Source organism: Eretmochelys imbricata, chromosome 1, assembly GCF_965152235.1.
Source record: "Eretmochelys imbricata isolate rEreImb1 chromosome 1, rEreImb1.hap1, whole genome shotgun sequence".
NCBI lineage: Eukaryota > Metazoa > Chordata > Testudines > Cheloniidae > Eretmochelys > Eretmochelys imbricata.
Window position 1 is genome coordinate 209,259,848 of NC_135572.1, and position 26,922 is coordinate 209,286,769.

The 26,922-nt window shown below is 45.2% G+C and overlaps 1 protein-coding gene across 2 annotated transcripts in view; it reads right to left on the minus strand.

The window, feature by feature from the left end:
• Positions 1-23,882, minus strand: part of TBX15 (T-box transcription factor 15) — a 131,789-nt gene extending 107,907 nt beyond the window's left edge. Inside the window, exon 1 of one of the 2 annotated variants that reach the window (XM_077807349.1) lies at positions 23,175-23,882. In XM_077807349.1, coding sequence (XP_077663475.1) covers positions 23,175-23,356 — 182 coding nt within the window. In that variant the 5' untranslated portion in view covers positions 23,357-23,882. Of the gene's footprint in view, positions 1-23,154 lie in introns of both variants that reach the window. The other variant, XM_077807350.1, reaches the window with a different exon arrangement.
• Positions 23,883-26,922: the final 3,040 nt, after the last annotated feature.

Consider the following 26,922-nt stretch of genomic DNA (forward strand, 5'->3'; position numbering starts at 1 on the left):
GTATTGCTGTTAGTAATTTTAGTACAGAAAGGCCCATATCTTAAGAGTCCTAGTCCTGCAAACTTACTTTGTTTGGATACTCATTGTAGCAAGTGCTATACCTGGCAGTGCTTGCAGGGCTGGACCAATCATTTTTCTGTGTCCTCATTCCTTGATATGACGCTAAAGAAATCTGGAAGCACTTTAAAGAGTGTAGCTGTTGATCCTCTAGCTCCTGCTACTTTAATGCTTACTAACAAGTAGCCCCTCTGGCACCATTTATGTGAGTAAGGATTTTTTGGATCCGGCCCATAGATTTCGGGAGGTAGAGCAGTAAAGCCCAGAACCTTGACATGCACCCGAAACTCCAGAGGCAGTTACACAAAATAGAGAGGAGTTTCCTGTACTGGGCAGCAAGGCTGCAGTTAGCAATGGTTTGTATAAAGTCTATTTGATCTCAGACCACCCCCACTATAGCAGCACAAAACTTACCGGATTTTCTGATGAAAGTTGGTGAAAGTGCCATTGATTTCATTGTTGTAAGTAGAGCAACAGAGAGGGGGAAAGAATTTTAGCTGGCACCAGCTGCTCTTTGACTCACTGTGACCAACCCCCAAAAGCAAAAGCTCCAAATTATTAGGAGATTTTTCCTTTTACTGGACAGACAATGGTCCCGTCCTGCAAACGCTTAAACTGTAGTGCTTAAAATTGTGACCAGACCCACATGACTAAACACGAACACTCACAATAGTGAAAGCTACCCTCAGCACTAAGGATTTGAAGCCACGTCCAAAGTCACCTTCAGTCTTGTACTTTTAGCCTTTTTATTTATTTGTTTTTACTGTGTTTAAATCAATTCCCCACATCTACGTAGCCTAGGTAGATAGAGCTACATGTAATTTTAAAAGCCTTTATTTTCTTTCTGTTTGCAAAGGTACCTTTTCCTGTAGTACAGAAAATATTGGGGTGGGGTGTGGGGGGGGGGAATTCAGAGCATAAACTGATGATTTTTCAAAAATCTCATCAAATACTCCAAAAAAACCACAACCCATCTGAAAATGTGTGGAAAATATCATTGCTTCCCTATAGAATCTTAGAATATCAGGATTGGAAGAGACCTCAGGAGCTTATGTAGCCCAATCCCCTGCTCAAAGCAGGACCGACCCCAACTATCTAGGCATTTACGCTGCATTAATCACCTCAGTCTCATTGTCACGTCAGCATCATGCTGGCTCTGAAGATGTATCAGTAAAATGCACTAAAATGCGCCAGGAGGCAGTGCTGGTGGATGCAATCACATGAATTCATCACACCACAGATATGTTAAGACACTATACAGTTCAAAGACCCAGTCCTGCTTCCATGGACATCAATGGGCCATTGCTTACAGTGAGAGCAGGAGTGGGCTCAAAGTCAGCACAACTGTATGAGTAATAAGTTGCTAAAAAATAATATTATTCATTGTTTTGGTTCCATTTACATTTTAGTTCATCTCATGTATATGTCTTCGTTTTTGTTCTCTTGTATTTATTTCTGTTATTCCCTGGGCTTTGCAAGAGAGAGAATGGGAGAAAGTGAATACACATTTTGTCTATTAATACACAAACTAGAGCCAGATCCTGCATTCTTTGTACCCCCAAGACTCCCAGGGCATGCAAGGAACGCAGGGTCAGGCCTATACATATTACCTCATGCTTCTTTGTCCACTGTGTGGTGGTGGTGCTGTTATTTTAATGGCACATCTTTGCTTCTGCTGTTATTTTAGCATCAGATTTTATTACTTCCACCGACGTAGGTACAAGCCCCAAAGCTGGGTCAGGGACACAGAGGTGGTAGGCATATGGTGAGCCGAAGGAGCTTGGGCAATGCTGGGAGCCTGAAGTAGCTATCTGTACTCTGGGTAAAATTCATACCTGAAGCTCCACACAAGGGACCAAACTGAACCCTTCGTACAGGATGTAAATTGGTCTTATATGGTAAGCAGGATCTTATGTAAGGCCTTCACACCAGGGAGGATTTCACCTGGAGGCTGTAGCTATTTGCATCAAGCCAGTGGAAAGTTTTACAAAAAGCTAATTCTGTATTAATTTTATAAGAAAACTATTAACATGTGCCACTCAAGCAGAGACCTTTCCTACAGTGTTACAAGAGGTTAGAAAATACCCAGGGTGAGAAAGCATGGTACTCAACGCTCTAAAAACGTTCAGTGAAGAAAAGATATTGTTACAGTTGAATATCTCACTTACATGTACAATGAGGCATACCTTGTTCAAAATAATCATAGTGAAATAAATAAAAGCACACATATTTTAACACTATTTTAATGGATTTTTTTATCTTAAAATATTTTTACTCTTAAAACCTATGATTAATAATAATACTTTGTATTTACATAGTGCCTTTTATATGAGGATCTCAAAACATTTTCTACAGGAGGGTGAATTTTGTATTATCTCCCATTTTACAGGTGGGAAAACTGAGGCACAAAGAACTTTGTGTAAAGTTTGGGCACCCAAACATTGAGTCACACAAAACTAGTAAATCCTTGAAAAGCTGGGGCTAAGTGACTTGCTTAATGTCACACAGCAAGTAAGTAGCAAAACCTGGAACAGAACTCAGGTCTCCTGAATCCAAGTCCCCTGTTCTAACCATTAGGAAGTGCTGTATCACTTAAAATAATGTTTCCCGAAGTGTACAACATAAATTCCTGGATGGGGATTACAAAGGGCTAGCTAGGAAGCACAGATACGCTTCTCAATTGTTCTTCAACATCTCACTTCTCATTTAAAGAAAAAGTCAATCTCTAGCAGTTACAGTTGCAAAGAGAATCTTCAAAGTCTGACACAAGGGTAACCAAGGCAGAGACATCTGCCTGAGTTTGTAGAGAGCCTGAAAGAGTAGCTCTGAGTTGTGAATGGCACTGATCATTTCGGTGGGTGCTAACTCAGATGCTGATGATGATATTTTGTATGTCCACATTAACTATTTCGCTGCTCATCGCATATTGTAAGAAAGGAGAGGAAGTGTGATATTATAAAGATCTACACTAGTGTTTCCTAAGATATGGAGGGCATCCTCCTGGGGAGAGGAGGGAGAGGAAGGACTAGTTGGGAGTGAGAGGGCACAGAAGGTATATAAATTAGCATGAGTAAGCCTTTAACAACACATTCCAGGGCGGCAGGGGTATGTACAATTGGATTCATTTTCCTGGACTGGGGCTCAGCTTCCAAAAGTTTGGGAAATACTGCCTTAAATTATGAAGCAAATTATATGAAATTCAAAAGCCGTGTTAAAATAACCTTCACTAAAATGGAGCAGAAACTTCCCCAAGGCACGGTAGTGAGGTCATACTGAACCTCTATCATAAAAAAGGGTTGAGGCCCCTTTGAAAACTTGGGTGTAAAACTAGGGGAGTTTACCTCTCGGCGCCACAATTTCTCCAATTACCAAAGTCCGTCAGAGTCCGAGGAGTGGTAGGAATGCAACCTGGAGACCTCGGAGTGTAAAATGTTGCTACAACCTTCCAAATGCACTACTCTCGAGTTGTTTTCCCCACATGTGTTAAAGATCAAACTGCTGACATCTCCCCCTGTGCTGTGCAAATGGCGCGCAGAATAAAAGAGCTGCCCGATTGTGCGGGAAACAAGGGCTGGGAGCTGGAAGCAATAATTGCTTGTCTCCGTTGCACATTCTCTGCAATCAAAATCCAAAAAGCAGGGGGACAGCAGACCCCTTCTCTTCCTTTTAGCCTGTATCTCAGATAGATAGTTGGAGAGGAAACAAACTTTTCACCAAATCCTTTTCAATCCCAAAATTATTCTGACTTCATTATTTTGGGCCTGATCATGTTAACTTCACTTTCCTTGTCAATAGGATTTAAGGTGTGATGTCAGGGCCGGGGGTCCCTAAGCTTTAACTCAACCAGTTTAGCATGTGCCAAAAGCAATATGCCTTAGCTAGACTGGACTTTTAAAACATGTTAGTTAGCACACATCAACATAACCCTTTAAAGCTTGGCCTAGGCAGCGGATCAAATATTCAAAAACAGCTAAGTGACTTAGAAACCAAAGTCCCATTTTCAAAAGTGACACAGGCACTTAGGAGCGTAAGTCTCTACTTATATAAATTTTAGCCAAGCCATTACCCAGTGACGTTAGTGGGACTAGTCATATGAATAAGAACTCAGAGGACTTGTGGCTTGATTTTATTTTCTATTGTGGCATCTGGTGTCACCATAATGGGAGCGCACTAACAACATCAATACCTCTGAATGAAACCGTCCCAAGCTCCGGAATCAAAAATGCTAAACGTACCAAGAGACATCGTAAGGCAGGTGAAATAAAACCAAGGCTTCTTCCTCACTAGATTCCAATGAGAAGCAACCAAACAGATCAACAGTTTTATATTAAAAAGATTTTTTTTTAAAGAATCAGATTTTGTCCCCGCCCGCTCAGTTCTAATACGAATCAAGCCAATTATTTCTTAATTACAATGAGCAGTTCTGTTTAAAAGGACATACTTGACGTGAAAAATCATATGCCTCTCTGAAATTTGCGTATCTGCTGGAGTTACTAATAATATCCAAGATTCCTGTGATCGGGGAATGGGAGGACAATATTTTACTCTGTGTTCTCCATGTGTTTAATTTGTGCCACTGGCAGCACTTTGTGCATGGGCAGTTTCAATTTCCCCTGTACAGCTGGCCCTGATCCTGCAACCGTTCTGAGTATGGTTACCTTTACTGCCACGAATGATTTCAGTGGGACTGCCCAGGGTTGCAAAGTTAGGCACATGCATAAGCATTTGCAGGTTTGAGGCCTTAGCTATCAAAATGGGGAAACTGACTAACTGAAATGACCTTGATAAGTATGAACAGAGAAGCAGAAAAGCTCTAATCAGAAATGTTTAAGGCATTTTTTAAAAAAATCAGCCCGTAAAAACTGAGTGATTTTGAAAATAGGCAGTATCAAAAAATTCATGTTGACAGCGTCCCTTTTGGACTGATGGCAGGATACAACCCCAGATTGCTTTGTTTGGCTTTTACTAGACTATTATTGTCTTTTGCTAAAAGCACCAGCAGTTCAAAGTCCAGTTTTCTTCTCCTTACGTCTGTTTTGCAGTTGCTCCTGAGTTATTCAACATTAAAACTTCTTTCTATTCTGCTTGGCCCACGCCTTGCTCACTAGATGTAAATGCTTCAGGAATTTCTCCAGCTCTGCTTCAGTTTAGCAGAGTGACAATCTTAGGCAAATGTTTTCAATGTGTCTTTCAATGTGTTGTTGGTTTTGAGGGGTGGGGGGTTGTTGTTTTTTTAAAACCTTCTGTTTAACACTGGGGAGTTTTAGAATTACCCTTTTTGAGAGAAAATTTCACCCCGACGCTTGTCTTCTGGGAAGCCCTGGCTGTCACAGAAACAAATCTATAGTATAAATGGGAGAGGTGAAGATGCAAAGTGGCTCTGATTAAAGACAGGGGAAAATTTCCTTCTGTTTCAAGATTTCTAAATAGCATCTTTTTTAAAAAGTTGTGAACTTCAAAGGACTAGTAAAGATTTAATCAGATAGATAGATAGATAGATTAGTTAGATAGATAGTACCAAAAAGACTATAAAAAATCATTAAGATAGACACACACAATTAAAACACACACTGACCAAAACTGCAGTTATCACTGCTGAAATAACAAGAACAATGGGAGTTGCTTCTAGTCAAAAATCCCCGTTATTAAAGGAGTGATAAATCTAAAAAATACAGAAAAATAAATTATATCCATTAGAAACAGGTGATGCAAGTGGCTCACTCCTGCAAGTTGCTGAGCTCTCTGACCTGATCCAGCAATGTTCTTAGTATGTGCTTAATTTTAGGTATGTGAGTACTCCCACTGAAGTTAATGGGACTATTCACATACTTAAAGTTAAGCATGTGCTTAAGTACTAATGAGTATCTAACCAAGTATGCAAAGGAAGCCATCATTATAAATGTTTTTCCAAGTTTCTTGCTTCTTTCTAATTAGTACGTTTTTCTTTTCTCTGCCACTACAACTTGGCATTTAATTGGAGGGAAAAAATAAGCAGTTATTGCTCTGATCTTTGTAAATTCCTCCCTTAAAAAACTAAACTCTGTCTTCTCTCTTCTACATCTTCCTTACTAAGATATTTGGATCTGATGATTCTGAAAGGTGACTCTTTGCTGTGTTTTAATCTGATTTAAAACTTTATCCTGATCATTGCAAAGTGGGCCAGAAACAGAAAGGTTTGACATGTCTCTGTTAACCAAGCCTTCTTACCTCAGCAGCGCTTGGCATGCAGAAAGACAAAAAGCCCTTTCTTTCTATCATTTTAATATGGGAAAACTTTATTTTTAAAATTTCCTCTAGTATGCTAGGTAGGATAAGCAGAACTATTATGTCAGGAATCTTTTCTTTTTCATAAACTAATTTCACTATAAAATCTATGATGGTTTAATCTGTGATGAATCCTGAACTGAAACAATGTGGGACTTGCATTCTATTTCACTGCAACTGTGATTTCCACTCTTTCCCCTTCCTCTCTAAGCAGGTTCCACTGTATTAAGGTGTTTGGGTTCCTGTGTTTTCTATTAGATCAATATCTACAACAATCCTCTATTACTGATCATGAAATGATGCCGCTCTGAGACCCCATTCACACACACTTAACAACTTTCTGCTTCAAGGCCCTGTTCTCCTGCTCACAGCAAATGCAAAGAAGGGGTAACAATTCTAAGATTGTCCAGCTGAAAAAACTGTGAAAATGATATTAATAGAGGGTCACGATTTAATATGCCTTTAAAAACATCTGTTTCAACCCACCAATATGTAAATGGGTGATGGGCTATACAACCTACTTTTTGGAAGGCATCTGATCAACTCCACCTTCATATTATTATTTCTTATTGTATTACCGTAGCTTCTGGGAACCCTTACCATGGGCTAAGACCCCATTGTGCTGAGAGTTGTACAAACAGAACAAAAAGGCAGACGCTGCCTTGAAGAGCTTACAGTCTAAGTCACGGGTGGGCAAACTACTGCCCGCAGGCCGGACCCAGCCTGTCAGGGCTTTGGATCGGGCCAGCGGGATTGCCACCCCTGTGGTGCCGCAGGCCCTGCGCCACTCCCGGAAGTGGCCGGCACCACGACCCTGCGGCCCCTGGGGGAGCAGGGGCAGAGGGCTCTGTGCACTGCCCTCGCCTGCGGGTACCGCCCCCGAAGCTCCCATTGGCTGCGGTTCCCTGTTCCCGGCCAATGGGAGTTGTGGGGGGCAGTGCCTGCAGGCGACGGCAGCACACGGAGCCCTTTGCCCCTGCTCCCCCAGGGGCCACAGGGACATGGTGCTGGCTGCTTCTGGGAGTGGTGCGGGGCCAGGGCAGGCAGTCAGGGAGCCTGCCCTGGCCCCAGTGCGCGCCGCTGCCATCCCGGCACCACTCCAGGTAAGCAGCACCAGGCCAGAGCCCGCACCCTGAACCTCTCCTGCACCCCGCACGCCAACCCCTGCCCTGAGCCCCTGCCGTACCCCACACCCCTCCTGCCCTGAACCCCCTGCTGCACCCCACACCCCTACTGCACCCCAAACCCCTGCCCTGAGCCCCCTCCCACACTCTGTACCCCCTCCCGTACCCCAACCTCCTTCCCTGAGCCCCCTCATACACCCCACACCCCTCCTCTGCCCCAACCCCTTGCCCTGAGCCCCTTCTTACACACCGCACCCCGTCGTACACCCTGCACTCCCTCCCACACCCCAACCCTACATTCATGGCCCTGCATGCAATTTCCCCACCCAGATGTGGCCCTCCGGCCAAAATGTTTGCCCGGCCCTGCTTTAGCGCATAATGAATATGGAATAATTCCCTTTCCAGGACAATTTTGGGCCGTGTAATCACTCATGCTACAACTAGTGACAATTTGGGAATTCACAAACATTTTCAGGAATACCCAGCAGTTGTCCAAATACTTATAAATAACCAATAAAAAGGCCCCATCTGTGTGAATTCATGAACCAGGTTTTTCCACTATCCCGTGGTGGTCTGTGACAGTGTGATAAGGAAGCAGCCTTGTTCAAAACATTTCAGATGAATCTAACTGGCCCTAGCCAGCATTCTTAGTCGATACTTTACCCATCTGTCTTGTACAATATATTGAACTGATTTCCCATACCTGCATAAATGACATTGGACTGTAGTTAATAGGTTCTGTCTATTCCCTTCAAGAGCCAGGCTTGTCCTTATGTGCAAAAACCCACCAAGGGGAGGAAAAAACATCAAATTCCCATTCATGCATCACATAGTCTGAGGATGTGGTGTGCTCAGGCCCCTAACTCTCCCCTTCTCTTTCTTTCTCTCTGTAGTCCCTCTTCTCTCCCTCACCCATCAATCCCCCCATCTCTGTCTTGTTTCTTACTTTTGTGCTCCTATTAACTCCTCTGTTCCTGATTGCCCCATCACTCCACCCGGGTCATGATTTTATAGATCTATATAATCAAAACAAAAATTTAAAAATATACCTGATCGTTGATCACTTTACTTGTATGTTGCACCCTTTGCCTCCCCCCTTTGTCTATCATGCCTATCTCGATCGCAACCTCTTTACAGCAGAAACTGTACTCCCAGGAAGCTTGACCCTAACTGAGGCTGTTAGGCACGACAGCAACAAAAACAATAATAATAATTGATCATTCCTGTGGCTCTCAGGGGTCTCTTTGATCTATTTCCCTAGCACAGCTTCTCAGCCTGGAGTAGCTCAGCTCCTACAGGAGCCCAATGGACCCCCAGTCCAGCTGCTATCTCCAAACTCCTCTTCAAGGGACGGGTTGATATGGTGGAAGGGGACCATTAGTGCCCAAAGCCTTCTTTTCGGTAGATTTGATTTGCTAAAGGTTATGATGGTATTGGATCATTTGCTATTGTGTCCTGTAGGAATTTCATTGATCCTGTCTTCATTTTTATAAAAAAGTGACTAATTCCCCAAATTTTCCTGGAAAACCACACCCCCCTCTCCCCCCCGCCCCAGCTTCTTACCGCTGATCAAACAACAAATCTGGATCCCCCCTGATGAGCCAGCACTTCAGCACACATTCCTTAATAAAGGAAATAGGTAAAGCCCTATCGTGTAAGTATAGCCTCACAAAGTCTATTCACCAACACCATTTTCTGCAATATCGAAACAAATCACTACAAATCTCCACAACCATCCCAGCTCTTTGTGAGGGTTTTCTTGAATCCAGGAGCAAACACAGCTACTGTTTCAGGGCTAACCTGAGCAGTCGCTAAGAGGGCAACACAACCTTTCTGCCACCCAGCCAGAAAGTTTCAAGATTTGCACAGCAGACCTGCCATGCTACAGTCTTGCATGGGTATCAGTAGCATTAAAGTGGATAATATGCCTGCAGTGCTGGGGAACAGACAGAGCCTTTACCTGAGTTGTTTGATGGACACTTTTTTATTTGCTCCAAGCAGCCTGGACAGGAAACCCCAAAATCCTAGAACAATAAATCTTTTGTTTATTTTTTAAATTTGAGAGTGAAATAAAAATGTTTAGGCAGCTAGGACTATGTGCTGTACTATATGTTTCCAGGCCTTCCCACACACCTTAAGCACACTGCTTTGAAGGGTAGATCCAACTTCTTACGTTAAAAGCACAGCCTCCGAGTGGTCTTGCGTTACGGGCTGTGAAGAAGTTACACCATAAAGAGGTCACATGCTAAAATGCCACAATGATGGGCACGTTATAAAAAACCTAAACTGACAACCAAATAGAAAGCATGAGGAGCATTACCGCCTGGTAACTTTACACTGGAGGCGGACTTGATTCCTTCCATTTGCAAAAAGCAGTCAGCCGGACCTAGAGCCACAAAGAGACGTAAGCATTGCAACACATAATTTTGGGCACCCTGCCACCCAGTGGAATCCTCAGCCTAGAATTCCTAGGCACCCCGAATAAAATGCATAAGGAGAGTTAGGTGCTTAAGAAAGGGATCCTCAGAAGCCTGCAGACTGAGCAAGAAGCTGTCTAAGCTAACCAGTCGGAAATGACAAGGAGAGGGGTGGGGCCAAAGCCTCATTCATCAAAGGGAGTTAGGCACCAAACTCTGGGCTGGAGGGCCTTGAACTGGGATTTCTTATATCCCAGCAGAGGTACCTGACTACCAGGCTATTGGGAGTTCTTAGCAGGAGGAAGGGGTTCTTTATGGCCTCTCTCAAGCACTCATTGAAGCTGTTCCACTGTGTAGAAATAATTTTTGGTGCAGGGTCTTGAACCCAGCTCTCCCACATCCAAGGGGAGTGCCCAAGCTCTGGCCTATTGGGTATTCTGTGGATATGTATGCATACATACATGCACAAGCCCCCAAAATTCCCCAGCTAATCACCCCTAACCATCTTTTGTGGGGGTTAGGCACACTTTGAACACACCTGCCAGGTTGGGCCATGCAGGTGAGGGAATACCTACTCTGAAAATCCCACCAGGGCTTAGGTGTGAGCTAGGGTGCCAAGCAACTCGGCAGCATCAGGACTCAAGTCAGCTGTGCACATGCCCATCGATGGCAACTTCTTTCGGTGATGTGTAGAATATGTACTTGGACAGCCCCCAGCACAGGTTTAAGTAGCAGTGTAGACGGTGAGGTGAGTAGGGCTGTGGGTATGAACCCGAGTACATTCCTAACATGGCTCTCTACAAGCCCAAGCCAGGCTTTCCCATCTACACTGCTATTTTTAGTACATATTTTAATACAATTTTTAATATTTTTAGAGGCTATCCTGCTGCTTCCCTGCTGCTAGAGCCTTTCCCCACTGCAGGGAAAGAGTCGGGCACCAGGGAAAGGCTCTGGCAGTGGGGATACAGTGGGGAAAACCTCCCTCCTGTCCTGCCAGAACTTTTCACTGACACGTGTAGCTACACATAGCAGTGGGGACACGGTGCGTTTTTCAGTATGGCGTGTAACTACGCAGCCCCTCCATGCCACACAAAGTGGTGTGTAGTGTCAAGGTAGCCTTAGGTACCATCGGAATTTAGAGGCCTACAGCATTAGGCAGTGGCTGAGAGGGGGCTTTGAGAATCTGAGGGGCATAAAGTGCATCTCAGCTGCATTAAGTGGCAGTGAGGCCCCTAAGTCCCTTTGTGGATCTAACTCTCTAGCTTTCCTCTAGCTTTCTCTATGATTGATCCAGCATCTCAGCACATCAGAGAGAGATGCCAGTATAAAAATCAGGAACACCTGGTGACTCCACAGATGGGGTGGATGGAGGGCAGTGGCTGGCGGTGAATGCCTGACTGGAGTAGCTGAGACCCCAGGTAACTGCCCAAGGAAGAGGTCATGATGATTTCAGTGGGAGTTTTGGATGATCAGCACCTCTGAAAATTAGGCCACAAAGGTTCAGACCTAAAAGGTCAGCACCATAAAGCCACTGTGCCTGGTGGGTGCTCAGCACTTTACAGGATCTGTCCCTAATACAGTAGCTAGCAGGTAAACAAGACTTCAGCATAACTTTAGGTTTATCATCTTCCACAACATGATAAAGAATAGGCACTTTGTTACTTCATTTCATTTTTAAATGTTGTATGTCATAGTCAGAGTTTAAGGCCAAAAGGGACCACCAGATCATCCAGCCTGACCACCGGTATATCACAGGTCACCAGCATCACTAAGCCACCCACACAGGAAACCCAACAGTCAGAATTAGACAAAAGTATCACAGCCTTGTGTGTGTCTGGTAAATACATAAAAAGAGCAATTTCAGAAGCAATTGCTACATTTGCAAGAGGAAATGTTGCCTAAAGATTTATGATCACCCATCTCAATTATCTCACGGAGGTTTATTTAAGCTTAGGCAGCATTTAGTATAATGTATGGGCTAGACCTTGCTCCCACGGAAACCAGTGGGAGTGTTGCTGTTAGCTACTGTGAGAACATGAGCAGATCCTATTCATTTTATTTCCTGTACTTTTCTCACCCAGATGCACAGGAGAGCTAATGGCAGAATAAAACCAGGCGAAATGTAATGCACATCCGAATGCTTTCAGACGCACCGACTAAGATGTAGGGATAGCCGGACAGCACTGGGAAGATCTGGGAGCCAAGTTACACAAAATGTGATTTGTAAAGGTCATAAACAAGCCAAAACAGCTGGATATTTAAACTAATAACATCTTTGATCTTATAAAAGGATTTCTGAATGGGATTGAGGCTCATCAAAGCACCAAGCTGATTCCTAGTAACTGTGAGAAAATCACCTTCAATCTAATTTTCCTGGAAGAAGCAAATGGGATGAGGCAATGTACAGAACTTTCCTTCCTGAGCCCCACACTGGACATCGCTAGCTAGAGCCCAGGAGAGTTGCACAAGGTAAATACACTTCGCAATGTGAAGTCCTCAGGAATTGATGGTGCTGTGAAACTGATCGAAGAAACCAGAGCCACTCTGACATCTCCCGATCGTGAGCTTTGGGTTGGTGTGCGGCAGTCCAGATCAGTTCAACAGACAATCTGATAATACTGATTATAAAGATTATTAATTATGGGGCTTGTGAGACCACAAAGAGGTTTATAAAATGTAACCCTGAGTTTGGAACTGTGATTCCTCCCTGCCGATGGAACTTGTGCCGCTGCACTTGTGAGATAATTATCCAGCCACTCTCTAACACTAGTTTTATTTTCTTAAAATAATGTATTGATTAATTGAAAATCATAACAGTGCTAGGTTCTAACAATACGGCCTTGAGGCAATATAGTGTATGCAATTTGCTATGCAAACTTCCACAAATAGCTCTGCTGAAGCACCCTCAGTCCTGATCTGCATCCCTATTTCAATCCTGGGACATCTTCAGCAGCTCAGCTGTATAAATTATATGGAGGTTTTGCAATGTGTGCAGATGTTTATTAGAGTTTTTGATGAGAGACCACCAAATTTATGTTCCCTTGTGACCTGGTCTAGAGTTGAATGCAGCTCTCCAAAGGTAAGGTGAGGTGCTGGTGCACTAATTCACTGAGCACCAAGGCCTCAATATTGGGACCACATCCACAGAAATGTGCTGATTATTAATATAACTTGTATCAGTTCCTAACCAGTTTGTAAGCTACTCTTCAGAAACTGTAAATCCGTTATTTTAAGGCTGGTTGGCAGTAACTGCTTTCCAAGCTATGCCCACCAGCTTCCTGCCTGCTGTGGATATCACTGGTGATGTACATTTGACAACGCTCTAGGTGTTTCCTATGTGCCCATCATGGAAGGCAGAGCCCTTGTCAGTGTGGTGGGGAAACAGAGACAGATTAGATGTGAACATGGAAGTAAATCTTAGGAAGACAAACTGTTAGTGGCTGGGCTGAAGTATTTGCTGGCCTCACTCTGGCCTACATTACAGTCATAATTTACATTTACAAATATAGATTTTAACATTTTAACAAACATTTTATATCTTACATTGTCTCTGGAGCAATCTTTGGACAACTATTTTGCATCTGTCACTGGATCTTCTTCACACCATCTTCACAATATTGTCAGATCAACAGGGCTACTTAGAAAATGGCTCATGGAGATATTCATTTATCTAATCCTTTTGTCACTTCTCTGAATGATTTTGTAACTCATCATTTTCTAGTCTGCCAGTCTACTCAGTTAAAATATTGGTTTTGGTATGAATACTGCTGATAGAGCTTTAACTGGACCTAGGTTTTCTGATCATGTTACAGTTGTAAAATATCTTTACTGGCTTCCAGTAACATTTCAGTTTAATTTTACAATAATAATACTTTGCATTTTTCTAGACACTGTCACTGTTGGGCCTTACAAATATTACCAGAAGAAGAAGAAGTATTTTCTACCCAGGGATCTCAAAGTGCTTTACCAATCAGTTAGGTTAATATTATTATCTATATTTTACAGAGGGTGAAACTGAGGCTCAAAGGCCTTGTCTAGACTGACATTTTTTTCTGAAAAATATCCCAGCATTGCTAACAACGTGCAGTGCATCACTATTAGTGATAGCAGTTGAGAAAGCTCTCCTGTAGATATGGTACCGGAGAATGCCAATATTTTTAACATTGTGTTGTGTAGAGGAGCTCTAAGCAGGGTTAGATGACAAGGCGCTTTAAAAGACAAGGGTTACCTGGAGTCCTGTTTATACTATGCTTCCCATTGTTCCTGCTGTCAGCAGAGATGTACCATTTTTAGCAAAGATGGAAGTGTTTTTTCGTTCATTTGTTCATTTAAAAGGCTACTGTGGTTCAACCTAAAAGATTAAATGAAAGCTGGGAACACCATGCACCCTGACTAGCAAATTCTCATCATTTCACCTCTGCTTCTACTATTGAATATTAAATGCTTCCCTTTCCCCTGCTGCAAACCATACAATATCATTAAAAGTGTTTGCACAAGATGTTTGAGCACTAATATTTGGTCACAAACTAATAAAATTCCATCGTTAGGTACTGAGAAACCCAGGCCTTCTGGGAAACTATGATAATCTCAGAAGCCTTTTTTATAGTATACTAATACTTAAAGGAAGTATTTTTTCACACAATGCAGTCAACCTGTGGAACTCCTTGCCGGAGGATGTTGTGAAGGCCAAGACTATAACAGGGTTCAAGAAAGAACTACATAAGTTCATGGAGGATAGGTCCAGCAATGGCTATTAGCCAGGATAGGCAGGGATGGTGTCCCGAGTCTCTGTTTGCCAGAAGCTGGGAATGAGCGACAGGAGATGGATCACTTGATGATTACCTGGTCTGTTCATTCCCTCTGGGGCACCTGGCATTGGCCACTGTCGGAAGGCAGGATGCTGGGCTAGATGGACCTTTGGTCTGACCCAGTATGGCCATTCTTATGTTCTTATAGTAGAAAATCCCACCAATGTAACTAAAAAGTTGATTTAGTTACACCAGCATAAATCCCTGCTATAGATGTACTTAAACTGGTTTACATTGCACTTAAACTGATTTAGCTTAAAGCATAAATTGGTTGAAGTGCTTTTTGAACCAGTTTCAGTAAATGTACATTAGGGGTTTGCCCCTGTGTAATTGCATTGATTTTAATGGGTTTTGTTACACCAGCACATTTTATAATATAGCCCAGGGCTCAGAGAGAGACAGAGAGAGAGATTTCCTTGAGGGCCCAAGACTGCAAACCTTGTTTCATACAAGAAATCCATTGACTTCAATAGGAATACTTGACTTGTGTGAGTAATTCTTACTCATGTGAAGAGGGGTTTGCAGGATCAGGCCCTACAGCAATAGAAATGTTCTTCTCTGGAGGTACCAGACTTACAATTGTAGAATAATAGAAACGTAAGGCTCGAAGGAACCTCAAGAGACCATCTAATCCATCCCCTGCACTGAGCCAGGGTCTCACAATCTCGCTCTTGCTTTTCCATCTGAAAAAGGCATCAGTTTTCTGTAAAGACAGATATAGATAGACCAGGACACCTCTGCCTGAGGGAGACTAGCTAAGCTGATATTTGATATAAGAGCTCAGCCTGAAGTGGGAGGAAAGAGATGTGATGGATGGTTAGTAGGAAGTTACTTGACTTGTGCCTGTAATTGAAGCTCTTTGGATTTTCCCTGAGATCTCGTCACACACAAGAATGTCCTTTGAATTCCTGCCTTTTCCCACTTCATGCAGATGGAATAATTTTGGACAGTTTTGGATATTCAAAATAAGTAACAAAGAAAGCAAAACATTGTTTGATATGTTGTCTCCTTTCTAAGACTCTGCTGTCTTGGAAACAATTCCTGGATTTTTTCATATTATTCCATTACCTGCAGTCTTAGTTCAGTGTGAGTAATTCACTTCCCTGCAGGAAGAGTTTAACAGGCATGACAGCGAAGCCCACCAATTCAATAAGATATAGATTACTATAGAGATAAACCCTTCTCATTCACTCGCTCTTTCCTCAAGAATGAAAGGTCAAGGTTGGATGAACTTGAGCAACACAAACCTCGCCTGCGCTCCCACACTGTACTCCTGGTTCCCATCTAGACAGCTCCATCTCCTTTTCTCTACCTTCTGACAGCAAGAGCCTCCACTCTATGGGCAAAGTGCAGGGGGAGCATACATGTCCTGGAGGTTACATTTTTATTATTTCCTCAAATTATCAAACACAGCACAGACTATCACAGTCTCAGCCACTTCTGCTCAAATACACATTTAGAGCTTTCTAGCTAACACTTAATTCTAATACAACATTTGGGATCTGCAGATCACAAAGGGGGAGTAGTTTTCATACACCCCATTTTACAGATGGGCAAGCTGAAGCACAGAACGGTGACTTAACCTGTATAAGGTTCCACACCAAGTGAGTGGCAGAACTAAGAATGGAACTGAAGTTTCCCAACTCCTCTTCCTCTGCCCTGGTTGTCTCACCACACTCTATCAGATAGGTCTTAACCAAAACTCAACTCTAAACAACCAAAGCTGGAACCATATTTTGCAGCTTAGGTCCATGGGGGATATGTCCATCAATGGCTATTAGCCAAGATGGTCAGGGATGCAACCCCGTGCTTTGAGTGTCCCTAAGCATCTGACTGCCGGATGGTGGGACTGGACGACAAAGGATGGATCACTTGATAATTGCCCTGGTCTGTTCATTCCCTCCGATGTATCTGGCATTGGCCACTGTAGGAAGACAAGATACTGGGCTAGATGGACCATTGGTCTGACCCAGTATGGCTGTTCTTATGTTCTTATTTCTAAACTATATACATTATACATAGATTCACATACATGAATAGGAACGTACGTAATAATGTATATACATTAAAATAACAAATAAAGTGGTGATTATATCTCTAGGATCAATTGTGAAAGCATGTGGCAAACTGTATTTATTGTTGCAGGAATTACCAGCCCTTTGACTCTCTTACCTGCTTTCTGCCCACTAATCCCTCTTGGCCAGGATTACTTCCCAGTTCTAAACCTCTGAGCAGATTTAGACAGCCGCTGTTTGTTGTAGTTATTTTAGACATCCTTGCTTTCTCCTTTCCTCAAAGTCTGGAATTTCTCCCACAAAATTACATGATGCTAAAGTGCAAGATGGTCAGTATTCAGTCCAGGGGCAGGTTTAAGATGAATAGCTCATGAACACTTAGGTCTAGGCATAACAGCTTTCTACCAATGGAAAGGCCCTGGGAATTCCCCCCTAGCCAAGGGTGTAACGCTTTTGTCTCTAATCTTGGTAGGACACAAGTCATCACACCATAAAATTAGGACAGTGTGGTGGAGCTTTTTTAGATCTTTCTAAAATGTATTATTTTCTCTCCCTCTAAAGCCCCACAGTAACTAGGCTGTATGCCGTGACAGGAAGAAGGATATGAAATGCTGATCGAATCTGACAAAATGTAAAACTCTCAAACATTTTCGTCTTTAAAATATGTGGCATAAACAATATCCTGGAGGACTGTGTAGCATCAAGGTGTTACAGGCATTTGTTTAGGGAAATGTGCATATTTCACTGGTGGCTTCTCTGCTTGTAGTATGGCTATCTTAACCTCAAAGAATAAAATTGCTTACCACACCACTGTGATCCCGCTCCCTCGCTGTCTAATACAGATAATGGGCCTGCCTATCTCTCTAAAAGTACAACATTGGCAACTGAGAGAAGAGCTGTGCTTCAAAGGAGAATCCAGATTTCAGGGGTTATCAGTCACCATGAGAAACTTCAGTCACAAATTTCTGATGAGCTCACGAAACTCTCCCCCCAGCCTGCTAATTTCACTCCGTCACTGATGAAAGATACAGCTGTAAACGATGATGAATAAATTATACATAAAGGATTGAAAGATACAGTGATTAGGACACTGCGAACTTTAGCGCTGATCATACCTGGAAACCCAGAGACACCAGGGATATGTGTTAATTGATTGACGGTCTAAAACCGTTACGGGGCTGGGCATTGTAGTGTCTGAGTTAACCCACCAGCTAGTTTTCCCCATCTCTGAACTGCGGCTAATATTCACCCACTTCCCAGAGGCATGGGACGCTCCGACTCATTCGTGTTTGCAGCGCGCGTTGAGATCCGCAGGTGACAGGCAGCAGCGCGGAGCAGAGCGTCATTACTGCTCGGGCAATAAGCCCCTGGGATGGGAGTAGCCTAGGCGAGGCCGTTCCGGGCAGGTCAAGGCCAGGCCCCTACAGCAGTTAATCTGCAGCACTAGGGACCAGAGTCATTGCTCCCCTCGGCCGCGAGCTCAGCTCCGGAGCCACTGCAAACCCTCGGCTAGGGAGGCCGCAGTGGGAGCAAGAGAGCAGGAGGCTCGCAGAGGGTGGGAGGCTCGCGGATCCGGGTGCTGAGCTTCCCTCTGGCCGCCTGCGGCTGCTCGGCTCCCGGCAGGGTCTCACTCAACGCCTGGCACCTACGTGTCAACCTGGCCGGCCCCCGCTCCGCCGCCCCCGAGGGAAGCCCCCCGCCGGAGCCGTGCGGCGGCGCAGACAGAAGGGCCCTTTCACTCAAGGCGGTGCATGTGCCGCAGCCCTGGTCAAAGGAGATTTCAGCGCCTGCCTCCTGCCAGGCGTGGGCAGACTGCGTCCTCCATTAGCTCCCAGCCCCGCGGCAGCTCCCCGCACCACTCCCCTGCGCTCCACGCTGCCCAGGGCTGCCGCGGGCTTTCCTTCATATTCGCCCCTCATCCTCGCCCAGCCGCCCGCAGCGGGCCCTGCACACGCCCCCGGCCAGGGCCAGCCCAGCCCCCGCGGTATTCATAGAATATCAGGGTTGGAAGGGACCTCAGGAGGTCATCTAGTCCAACCCCCTGCTCAAAGCAGGACCGATCCCCCATTTTTGCCCCAGATCCCAAATGGCCCCCTCAAGGATTGAACTCCCAACCCTGGGCTTAGCAGGGCAATGCTCAAACCACTGAGCTATCCCGCCTACCAAAAGAAACCCGAACCTGCGCAGGGAGACCCCAATGGATTTCTAGCCCATCGCCTTAACCCCTGGCCCAGGACTACACTGCTGCCCCAGGCCTAGCCTGCTCCCTGCGCCCCACCCCTAGCGCTGCTGCGGGCGGCCTGGCAAGGCCAGTTCTGAGCCCCAGCCGGCCTCCTGCTGCTCCGGGCTCCCCCCAGCCGGCCTGCTCGGCCCAGCCACAGCGGAGCGGTGGGGATCCGGAACCACCCCCGGTTCTGGGCCTAAGGCCTGGGCTCCGGGCCCTGGGCAGAGGAGCGGAACTGGGCTTCGCTCCCCCCCGCACGGGGGGGGGGGTCACTGCCTGGAGCCAGGGCGCATTTTTAAGGCTGTATTGACACTTGTGGGGCGTTTTTCCTTTCGAGGACTCTGCGCTGACCACGTCATTACAGAAAAAGCCAGCCCCTGGCGCCTCACCCCGTGCGCACCCATTCCTGCAGGGCCCCGGCCCCGGCCCCTCACGCAGCGACAACCGGCACCGGCCGCCGGCTCTCTCGGCGCGTCCCACACACGCGCTTAGAAAGTCTCCAAACAGCCCCGGCCACGCCGTGTGCACATTGCACAAGACCCCAGCTCACCCGCGAGGGGGGCGTCACCCCGAGTGCCTTTCGCCTAGCGCTGTGATTCAAATCCAGCTTCAGACCTGCCTCAACCGAGCCTCCTAAAGCCGCACGGTCACTCTGCCGGCGGGAGGCATGGCTGAGGCATTAGTAACGCGCACCTTTAGAAACCCCGAAGCTTTCTCCAAGTCATTCTCCCCCGCCACAGAGCACATCCGGCCAGCAGCCATGGCCCTTCACTTCGGGAGAAGGGGGGGCTCTGTCCGGCTCAGGCTCTCAGGTCTCGTTCCTGTTGAATACACCCTCACGCAAGGCCTTGGGCATGGCCGGGAAGTCCCAATACTCGGCGGTTTGTTTAACCCAAAGGGAGACGTGTGGACCTGCCGAGGTCCCGTCCCCCCCCAGGTGCACGCGGTTTTGTGCGGAATGGCTCTGGCCCGATGCAGCGCGAGAGTCGCCAAAAGGGCGCTGCCAAACAAGACTGAAAAGGAGACGCAGCGTCCGGCAGCCACACCGGCATGAGCGTGTCCCAGAACACGCAATTCACCCGCAATTCCGACAGCATCCAGTCATCCCGCTCGCTCGGGCAGGTCCCCGGGGAGAGGCCTTAACACCTCAGCTACCCCCTACTAAACCCAAACCCCAGTCGCCTTGATAACAAAGAGAAAACTATGGAATTGAAGTAGCAAACGAGTCCCAGCTACGCCCGGCTTCCATTACACAGTAGTCTATACAGACAGACGTCGCAATATAGTAGCATGAATTACTATTAATGATTGGTTATTAAGTATTGGTTACTTATTATGCATTGTTATTATTTAGAATATTTTATGCTCGGCCTAATTGTCATGATTCTAAAACCTCTCGGTATCCAATTTTGTTTCTTTAATTTCAATTTAATAAAATTAAAATTAAACCCTGGTAGGTAACGGAAAACTTTTAACAAAAATTGGCTTGAAAATATGGAATTGATGGGAAGTAATAAGAATAAATCCACTGTCGACGTACAACATTGTTGATTATTTGCTGTAATATTTGGTGCAAACACTTTGAATTTGGGCTATTATCTTTTTTGTTTATCTTCTAATGCACCTTTTGAGATTTATTAAGATTTAAATACTTTAGCTTCAAAGTTTGCATTTAATTGGTAATTTTGTTGTTGTAAATAAGCATGGTATATGGTCTACATGTATATGTATATAGATGTTTGTATCTATATCAGCTAATCTGTTTTCACCCAGTAGCAAAGGAAAACTACAGTAGATTTGGACTGAGTTGATTTAATGAAGTGATTGTGCAAATTGCACTCGCGGATTTTTTTTATATTTATTCTAGCATCCTAAAAATGATTTTAAAATCTGGTCTTGATTTGCTGTGCTTTATGAAAACACTTTGCTTTCCAATATTTCAGACGTTAGCAGCCGTGTTTACCCGCTTTCCAAGTCTGGCGCTTTGGGGTGTCTCTCTTTATTCCAGATTCATGCAGAAATGGACAAGTTAAACAGTCTTATGTTTTGTGTGTAACCTCCAATAAAGGGTATTAATTGGAAATTAAAATAACAAAAAACGGGATAACACGCAGATCTGCCAGATTACTGAAGAAGGGATTTTATTGGTTGATTGATTGATTTTCTTGAGGAATAATTAGTAAACTAGGTTTACTTCTCTCTCTTTCTTTTTATTCTTGTCTCCACTCTTTCTCATTGCTAGGGAGCATTTTCTTCACAGGGAATTCCCTAACCATAAAAATTTTAGGCAGGTCTCTTTGGGTTACATAGGGAGAAGAAACTGAAGTTGTCGCAATTCAGATAACTATTATTAATCATAAAATTCCTTGAGAGCTGGAGGGAGGGGGAAAGAGTCTCGAGAATTTTCAATATTTTCCCACCTTCCTTTTTTTAAAATCCTTTTTTACAATTATAAACTTTTGACCAGTACCTTTCTGTCCGATTTTTATGCTGGATTTGAGAAAAGCGATCTTTATTTAGTCATTTAAAATTGTACGAAAAATTACGTATTTGCGTCCCAAAGTATCGTGGGTTCAAGTGAGTACAGGAGGCATTGATTTTTTCAGCGAGGAACCGAAAACTCTTCTTTCCCCAGACACAAAAAGTGATTTGGACATTATTTAGAATTCCCTTTCGCCACTAAGCATAATAATAATGGTAATAATAATTGCTGTAATCGCATTTTAAGATATTGTGTAGCCGCAACGAGCCGAAGGCAACTAGCCTAGCAAGACGGTTGTTCATCGGGTGAAAAGGAATAGTTTTCATCCAGTGTCTGTTTTCTTTCCCCCCGTAGCTCTAGCCGTGGCATTGATCCGTACTTCTGTGCTCCCTGAGAATATTTACAGACAGGGACTTCTGTGGAATACATTTGCTTTTTAAAATGGAAATTAGGCATGAGTCAAATCACCAAGGAGCAATAGTTGAATTTTTCACTCAGGCAAATCTCTTAATTAAGTCAATATTTTAATTCTTTTTTAAAACAAGTAAAAACTGAGTGAGAGAATCCAGCCTGTTCTCCCAGACAATCCTCAGCAGGAATCCGAGCTACGGCCAACCGGCCTATCTTTTACCTTTTGTGTTGTTACCCCCGGGGGTTGTTTTCCACATATTACCCAGTATCTGTCATTGAATGCACGTAGGCAGTATTGAATCTAGGACTGTAATTCAGCCGTCTTTTAATGCGTTTCATTTCTTTCCCTTTCCCTTTCTACCGGAAAGGCTGGAATCGAGGAGGGCCAGGCCCAGGGCGCAAGCGGGGAGATCACTACAATTACAAGGGGCCGCCTGGCTGGGAGCAGAGCTCCCCACCGAACGTAAGGGCGAGCCCCGCTCAAAGCCGGACAGGCTCGTACGGCCCGGGGCTGTCGGCCTGAGCCGTCAGCTGGCTGCTGCGGGCCTGTCACTGCGGCGCTGGGACCTCTCTCCCCAGCACAGAGAGCTAGCTCGGCACGAGAGCCAGCTCTCTCCGGGGCCCGATCCTGCCGCCTTCACCCTCAATGGCACTTTGCCCGTCGGCCTCCCCGGGGTCAGGATCAGGCCCCAGCCCCCTGGGGCCGCTCAGGGCGGGCTTCGCTGCACAGGGCATTTTACCCACGCCTGCTGCTCCCTGCGTTTCTGTGCTGCTTTCACTGGCCAGCCCCAGCACGGGCGTTTCTCGCAATCCCCGCTCCGTCAGGCCGGCTGGAGCTTTCGCCTCCTGCCAACAGCTGTTCGCCCCGGACTGGGCGCTTTTGTTTTCATGGGAGCCAAGTGCCTGCAAAAGCCGGGCGAGGCGGCTCACAGAGCGTGCTTGGGAGTCCGGAGCCGGGGGGAGCCACCTCGCCGCCCAGTATTGACCCCCCCTCGCACACTCACACTCACACACACACTCTCTCCAGTGCTCAGAAATGGCACTAGTTGCTCGGCGCCCTGCAAAGCGGCGGCGCAAGGAAAGGCGGGTGTCCGAAGCCAGCCGGCAGCTAGCAATGCCCAGCGCGCTAGAGAGACCTGGGGAGGTGGGGGGGAAGCAGCGGCGCCGTGCCCCGCCTGGGGGCTGTCAGAGCCAGAGAAAGGGAGCGGGAGCCAGTCCCCCCTCCGCCAAGCAGGAGACCGGGGGCTGGGCAAGGCCCGCGAAGGGGCCCGCGGCTGCCCGGAGCCGCGCACAGGCGGCTGCGAGGGGCTCTTTGGGAAGCGCGGTGGGGATAGAAAAGGCGGGTCACTAACCGGGGTTGAGGTCCAGGCACTGGGTCGGGTCTTCGTTCTCCCCTAGCTGGCCATTGGGGCTGAGGCTCTCCATGGACAAATCCAACCCCTTGTCCTCCCAGTCTCGCAGTTTCCGCTTTTTATTTGTCCCAATCAAGGCTTCTACCGAGAAAGCGTGAGCCCGGGAGCTGAGGGCTACTGCAGATCTTCTCCGCTCACTCATCTTAGCCCCCAGCCCGGAGCCGCGCCAGAGGAGCAACCGGGGGCTCGGACGGCAGAGCTTGGGGAGCAGAGGCAAAGGCCGTCGCCTCTCTCCCCACCAGCCCCTCCCCAGCTGCGCCTCCAGAAGAGCCCTGAGTCCTCTACATGAGGCAGGGCCGGGCGAGAGTGGGCAGCCCAGGTCCTCAGCACTTGCTCAGAGGGGTTGCAGGCTGGATTGCATCTTTTTTCCCCCCCTCTCTCTCTGCTTCCCCTTCTGCCTCCCTCTGATTGATACAAACTTCTGGGAATTTTTTTCCCAAAGAGTTAGGCAGGCTGCTTGCGCCTGTCAAAAAAAAAAAAAAAAAAAAAAAAGTCCCTGGCCAATAGGAGGAAGGGAAGGAGAGAAACCCAAAAGCTGAAACCCAATGAGGAGGGGAGAGAGACTCAGGCTTGAGGGCTAAGAATTTGGCCTGGTGGGTCCTGGAACCCTGGAGGAGAATTAACCCTTTGAAGAATGGAGACGGGCAGGGGAAAAAAGCTAGCTATAAATGCAGCGCGGTGACAACGCCAACGCTTATCTAATCCCCTCCGCACCCAGAGTTTTTAGCGACTTCTGGCCACTAAAGCACCAGAGTATTTGGAAGGGCCTTAAAAGGTGGGACTTAAAGATAAGGGACTGTTTGCAGGACGCCCTCAAACGCCGCGCTGGTGTCTTTGTTGCTGCTGCTGGTGGTGGTTTCCCTTTCAAAAATAAGGGCTTTGTGTATGAGACCCGTTTTCCCTCGGAACGATGTCAGTTGTTTAAGTGATTTTGATAACCATCGGGCTGTGAAATCGGCGCTAAACTGACTGCGCCATTTTGCCCTAAGTTTTAAATATTTGCTACCATTGGGACTACCTTATATTTTGGCATTTGGATTTTTTCCATGTTCTTTTGCTAGTGTATAATTTTATCCCGCCAGAGAAAATCCGCTCAAGGCCAACTCTGGCACAGGCAGTTGTCTGGATATTTATTCAAAACCTTAATTATGGATTTTTCATACAGCGCTGTTTGAGATTTATATACACATAAATAAATAATAGTATATATCTGTATAACCACCTGGGTAGTGAGTTCGTAGTAAACAGAAAAATAGCTCTATTTACCAAGAAAAAAACCCCACGATATGTTTCCGCTCATGTTTTTCTTTCAGCAGGAAACGTATTTTGAATGATTAGCTAGAAAGATAAACACAACGCTGAGCATTTAATGAAGTAAATAATAAATGAAACATGGAAAATATATCAACAAAATAGAAATTAGAAAAATAGAAGGCCGACCGACATAATAATTGGATCTTCCACATCTAATAAATTAGGAGGAAAATGTAATAGACACTTCAAATTCAGTAATGGATTGATTGATTGATTGATTGATCGATCGATTTATTTATTTATTTATTTTGATGGTTACAGAAGGAAAAAGAGAGAAATGGCTGACCTGGAGCTGTTTTCAAAGTAGGTAGAATGGCTGGACATGGTTAAGCTAATTTTAAATTAACCTTTGCGATGGAATCGCCATCCCAAAGACTTCTGGGCAGAAATCAAAACTTTGAGCATAAAAGTGCTGGAACTCTGAGCATAAGTGCTGTTGCACCTCCTGGCTTGAAGTGGTTCCCATCATATACAGGCTTTACAGTTTGCTTCAGTAGCTCTCCGCACCCCCATTGTACACATTGTTCCAGCGCCCCTGACTTTGGGGCAGCCGTGGATCAGTTTCTGGGGCTGAACGCACACACATCCATGTCTAGGTGTGTGGTATCAAAGACGCTTTCACAGCTCTCTTTCCATCCCAATACTCTGAAGTCCTCTGGTAAAGTTAAAGCAATAACCTTTTGCGAGGAAGAGGTTTTAAAGATAAAAGACCTGAAAGGTGTGATTTCAACGGCTGAGTAACACGGGGAAACTCGATGCAATTTTCCTGAGCGGGAACTGGGAATTGTTTTTTTCAAAATATATCGCTTTCGACAGCTCACTTCCATAGACACCGGGCACATATTCAGCGACAAACTGGGGTGCACTGGGGTATTTTTGCCTTTCCCTGCATCGCAGGCCATTTGGGGCTTAGGGCGTTCTCAGCTAGCCCTGGTTACAAAGGGACCATTCGGAAGGGAGGTTTTGAGGAAGCTAGAATTATTATTATTTATTATTATTATTTACATTCTTAGGGAACTGGAAAGGTCAGACTTATTTAAATACGATTGTTTTCCAGGGGTTTTCGCTCTAAACCTAATAGAGAAGAAATTTCCTGGAAAATGATCCCCTCTTTTCTGCACTCCTGATAGCATTCTTCTGCGAGACAGACACAGCCAGGACGATTTTACAGGAGAGTCGCAAGTTAGGAGGTAGATTTGAAGGGGAGGGGGGGGAGACCAAGAAAACACAGAATCACTTATGAAGTTCAGCAAAACGGAATTGTATTTGAAAAGCAGTGTATTTAAATCCCATGTTGAGTTTATATTTCCTTCAGATACGTTTCTCAGGCTTTTTAAAAAGTGTTGGTTTAGTAGACAATAGTTTTTTTAATTATCTACCAATTTTCATTCTAATTGTTAAGATATATAGATTTCCCCCCCCCCCACCCCCCCGCATGTGCTATACAACCTTTAGTTTCAAAGGTTCTGATACAGGAACAGGTTTTTTAATAAAATGTACAAAACCTCTAGCATATCTAGATTACATCCCATAATCATACAACCGATAATTATAGATTCAAAGGGTCACAGAGTTTGTCAATAATTGAGAAGAAGCAAGATTTTCAGATACTAATTTCCATTTGATAAAGTTTTGGGGGAATTTGGATGCCATCAGTATATATTACTATAGGGCTGTGTTTTACATTTATTATCTCGAAGACACAGAAAGAGGTCAAAATTCCCTAGTATCATTGTGACCTGTAGAATTTACGTGCCTAATGCAAATGGTAGATCTAATGAATGTTGAAAATTTGACCAAAGTTGTGACCAACAACACCCGACCTGTTAGCAGCTTCTCATTGACTTTAAACCAAGAGCAAAAACGCAAAGCAAAGAAATGCCTCTGTTTCTCTGAAATGTGGCCACCGTTACTGCACACGACAGAAAGTAGTTTAATAGGCTTGTTGTTGTTGTTGTTGTTGTTGTTGTTGTGGGAAAACAAAGGCTGCCCTCTTGCAAAGATTTCTTCTTGTGTGTTAAGAAGTGTTGTCTGTGCGAGTCCTCGCTAATCAGAAGCAAACATAAAATGGAATCTCCACTCAGTCTTAAAAGTCTAGGGCCAAATCCTGGTGCCTTATTCACACCACGAGGAAGTCAATAAGTCAAACTCAATGGAGTTGCCCCAGGGATTAATTTGGCCCATTGGAGTTCTGCTCGGGTGAACTAAAAGCGCAGTATTTGGGACTAGCATCTTGGTTACAGCTGTGTAACTCTGGAGTCACTTCACTGAAGTCAGTTTGGAGTTACTCCGGATTTACCCCAGAAACTGGTGTCAGAATTTAACCTTGCCTCATTAAAAAATAATGTATCTATCTCACAGGAAATTCCTGGTCCTTAATCCAGGAGCGAATAG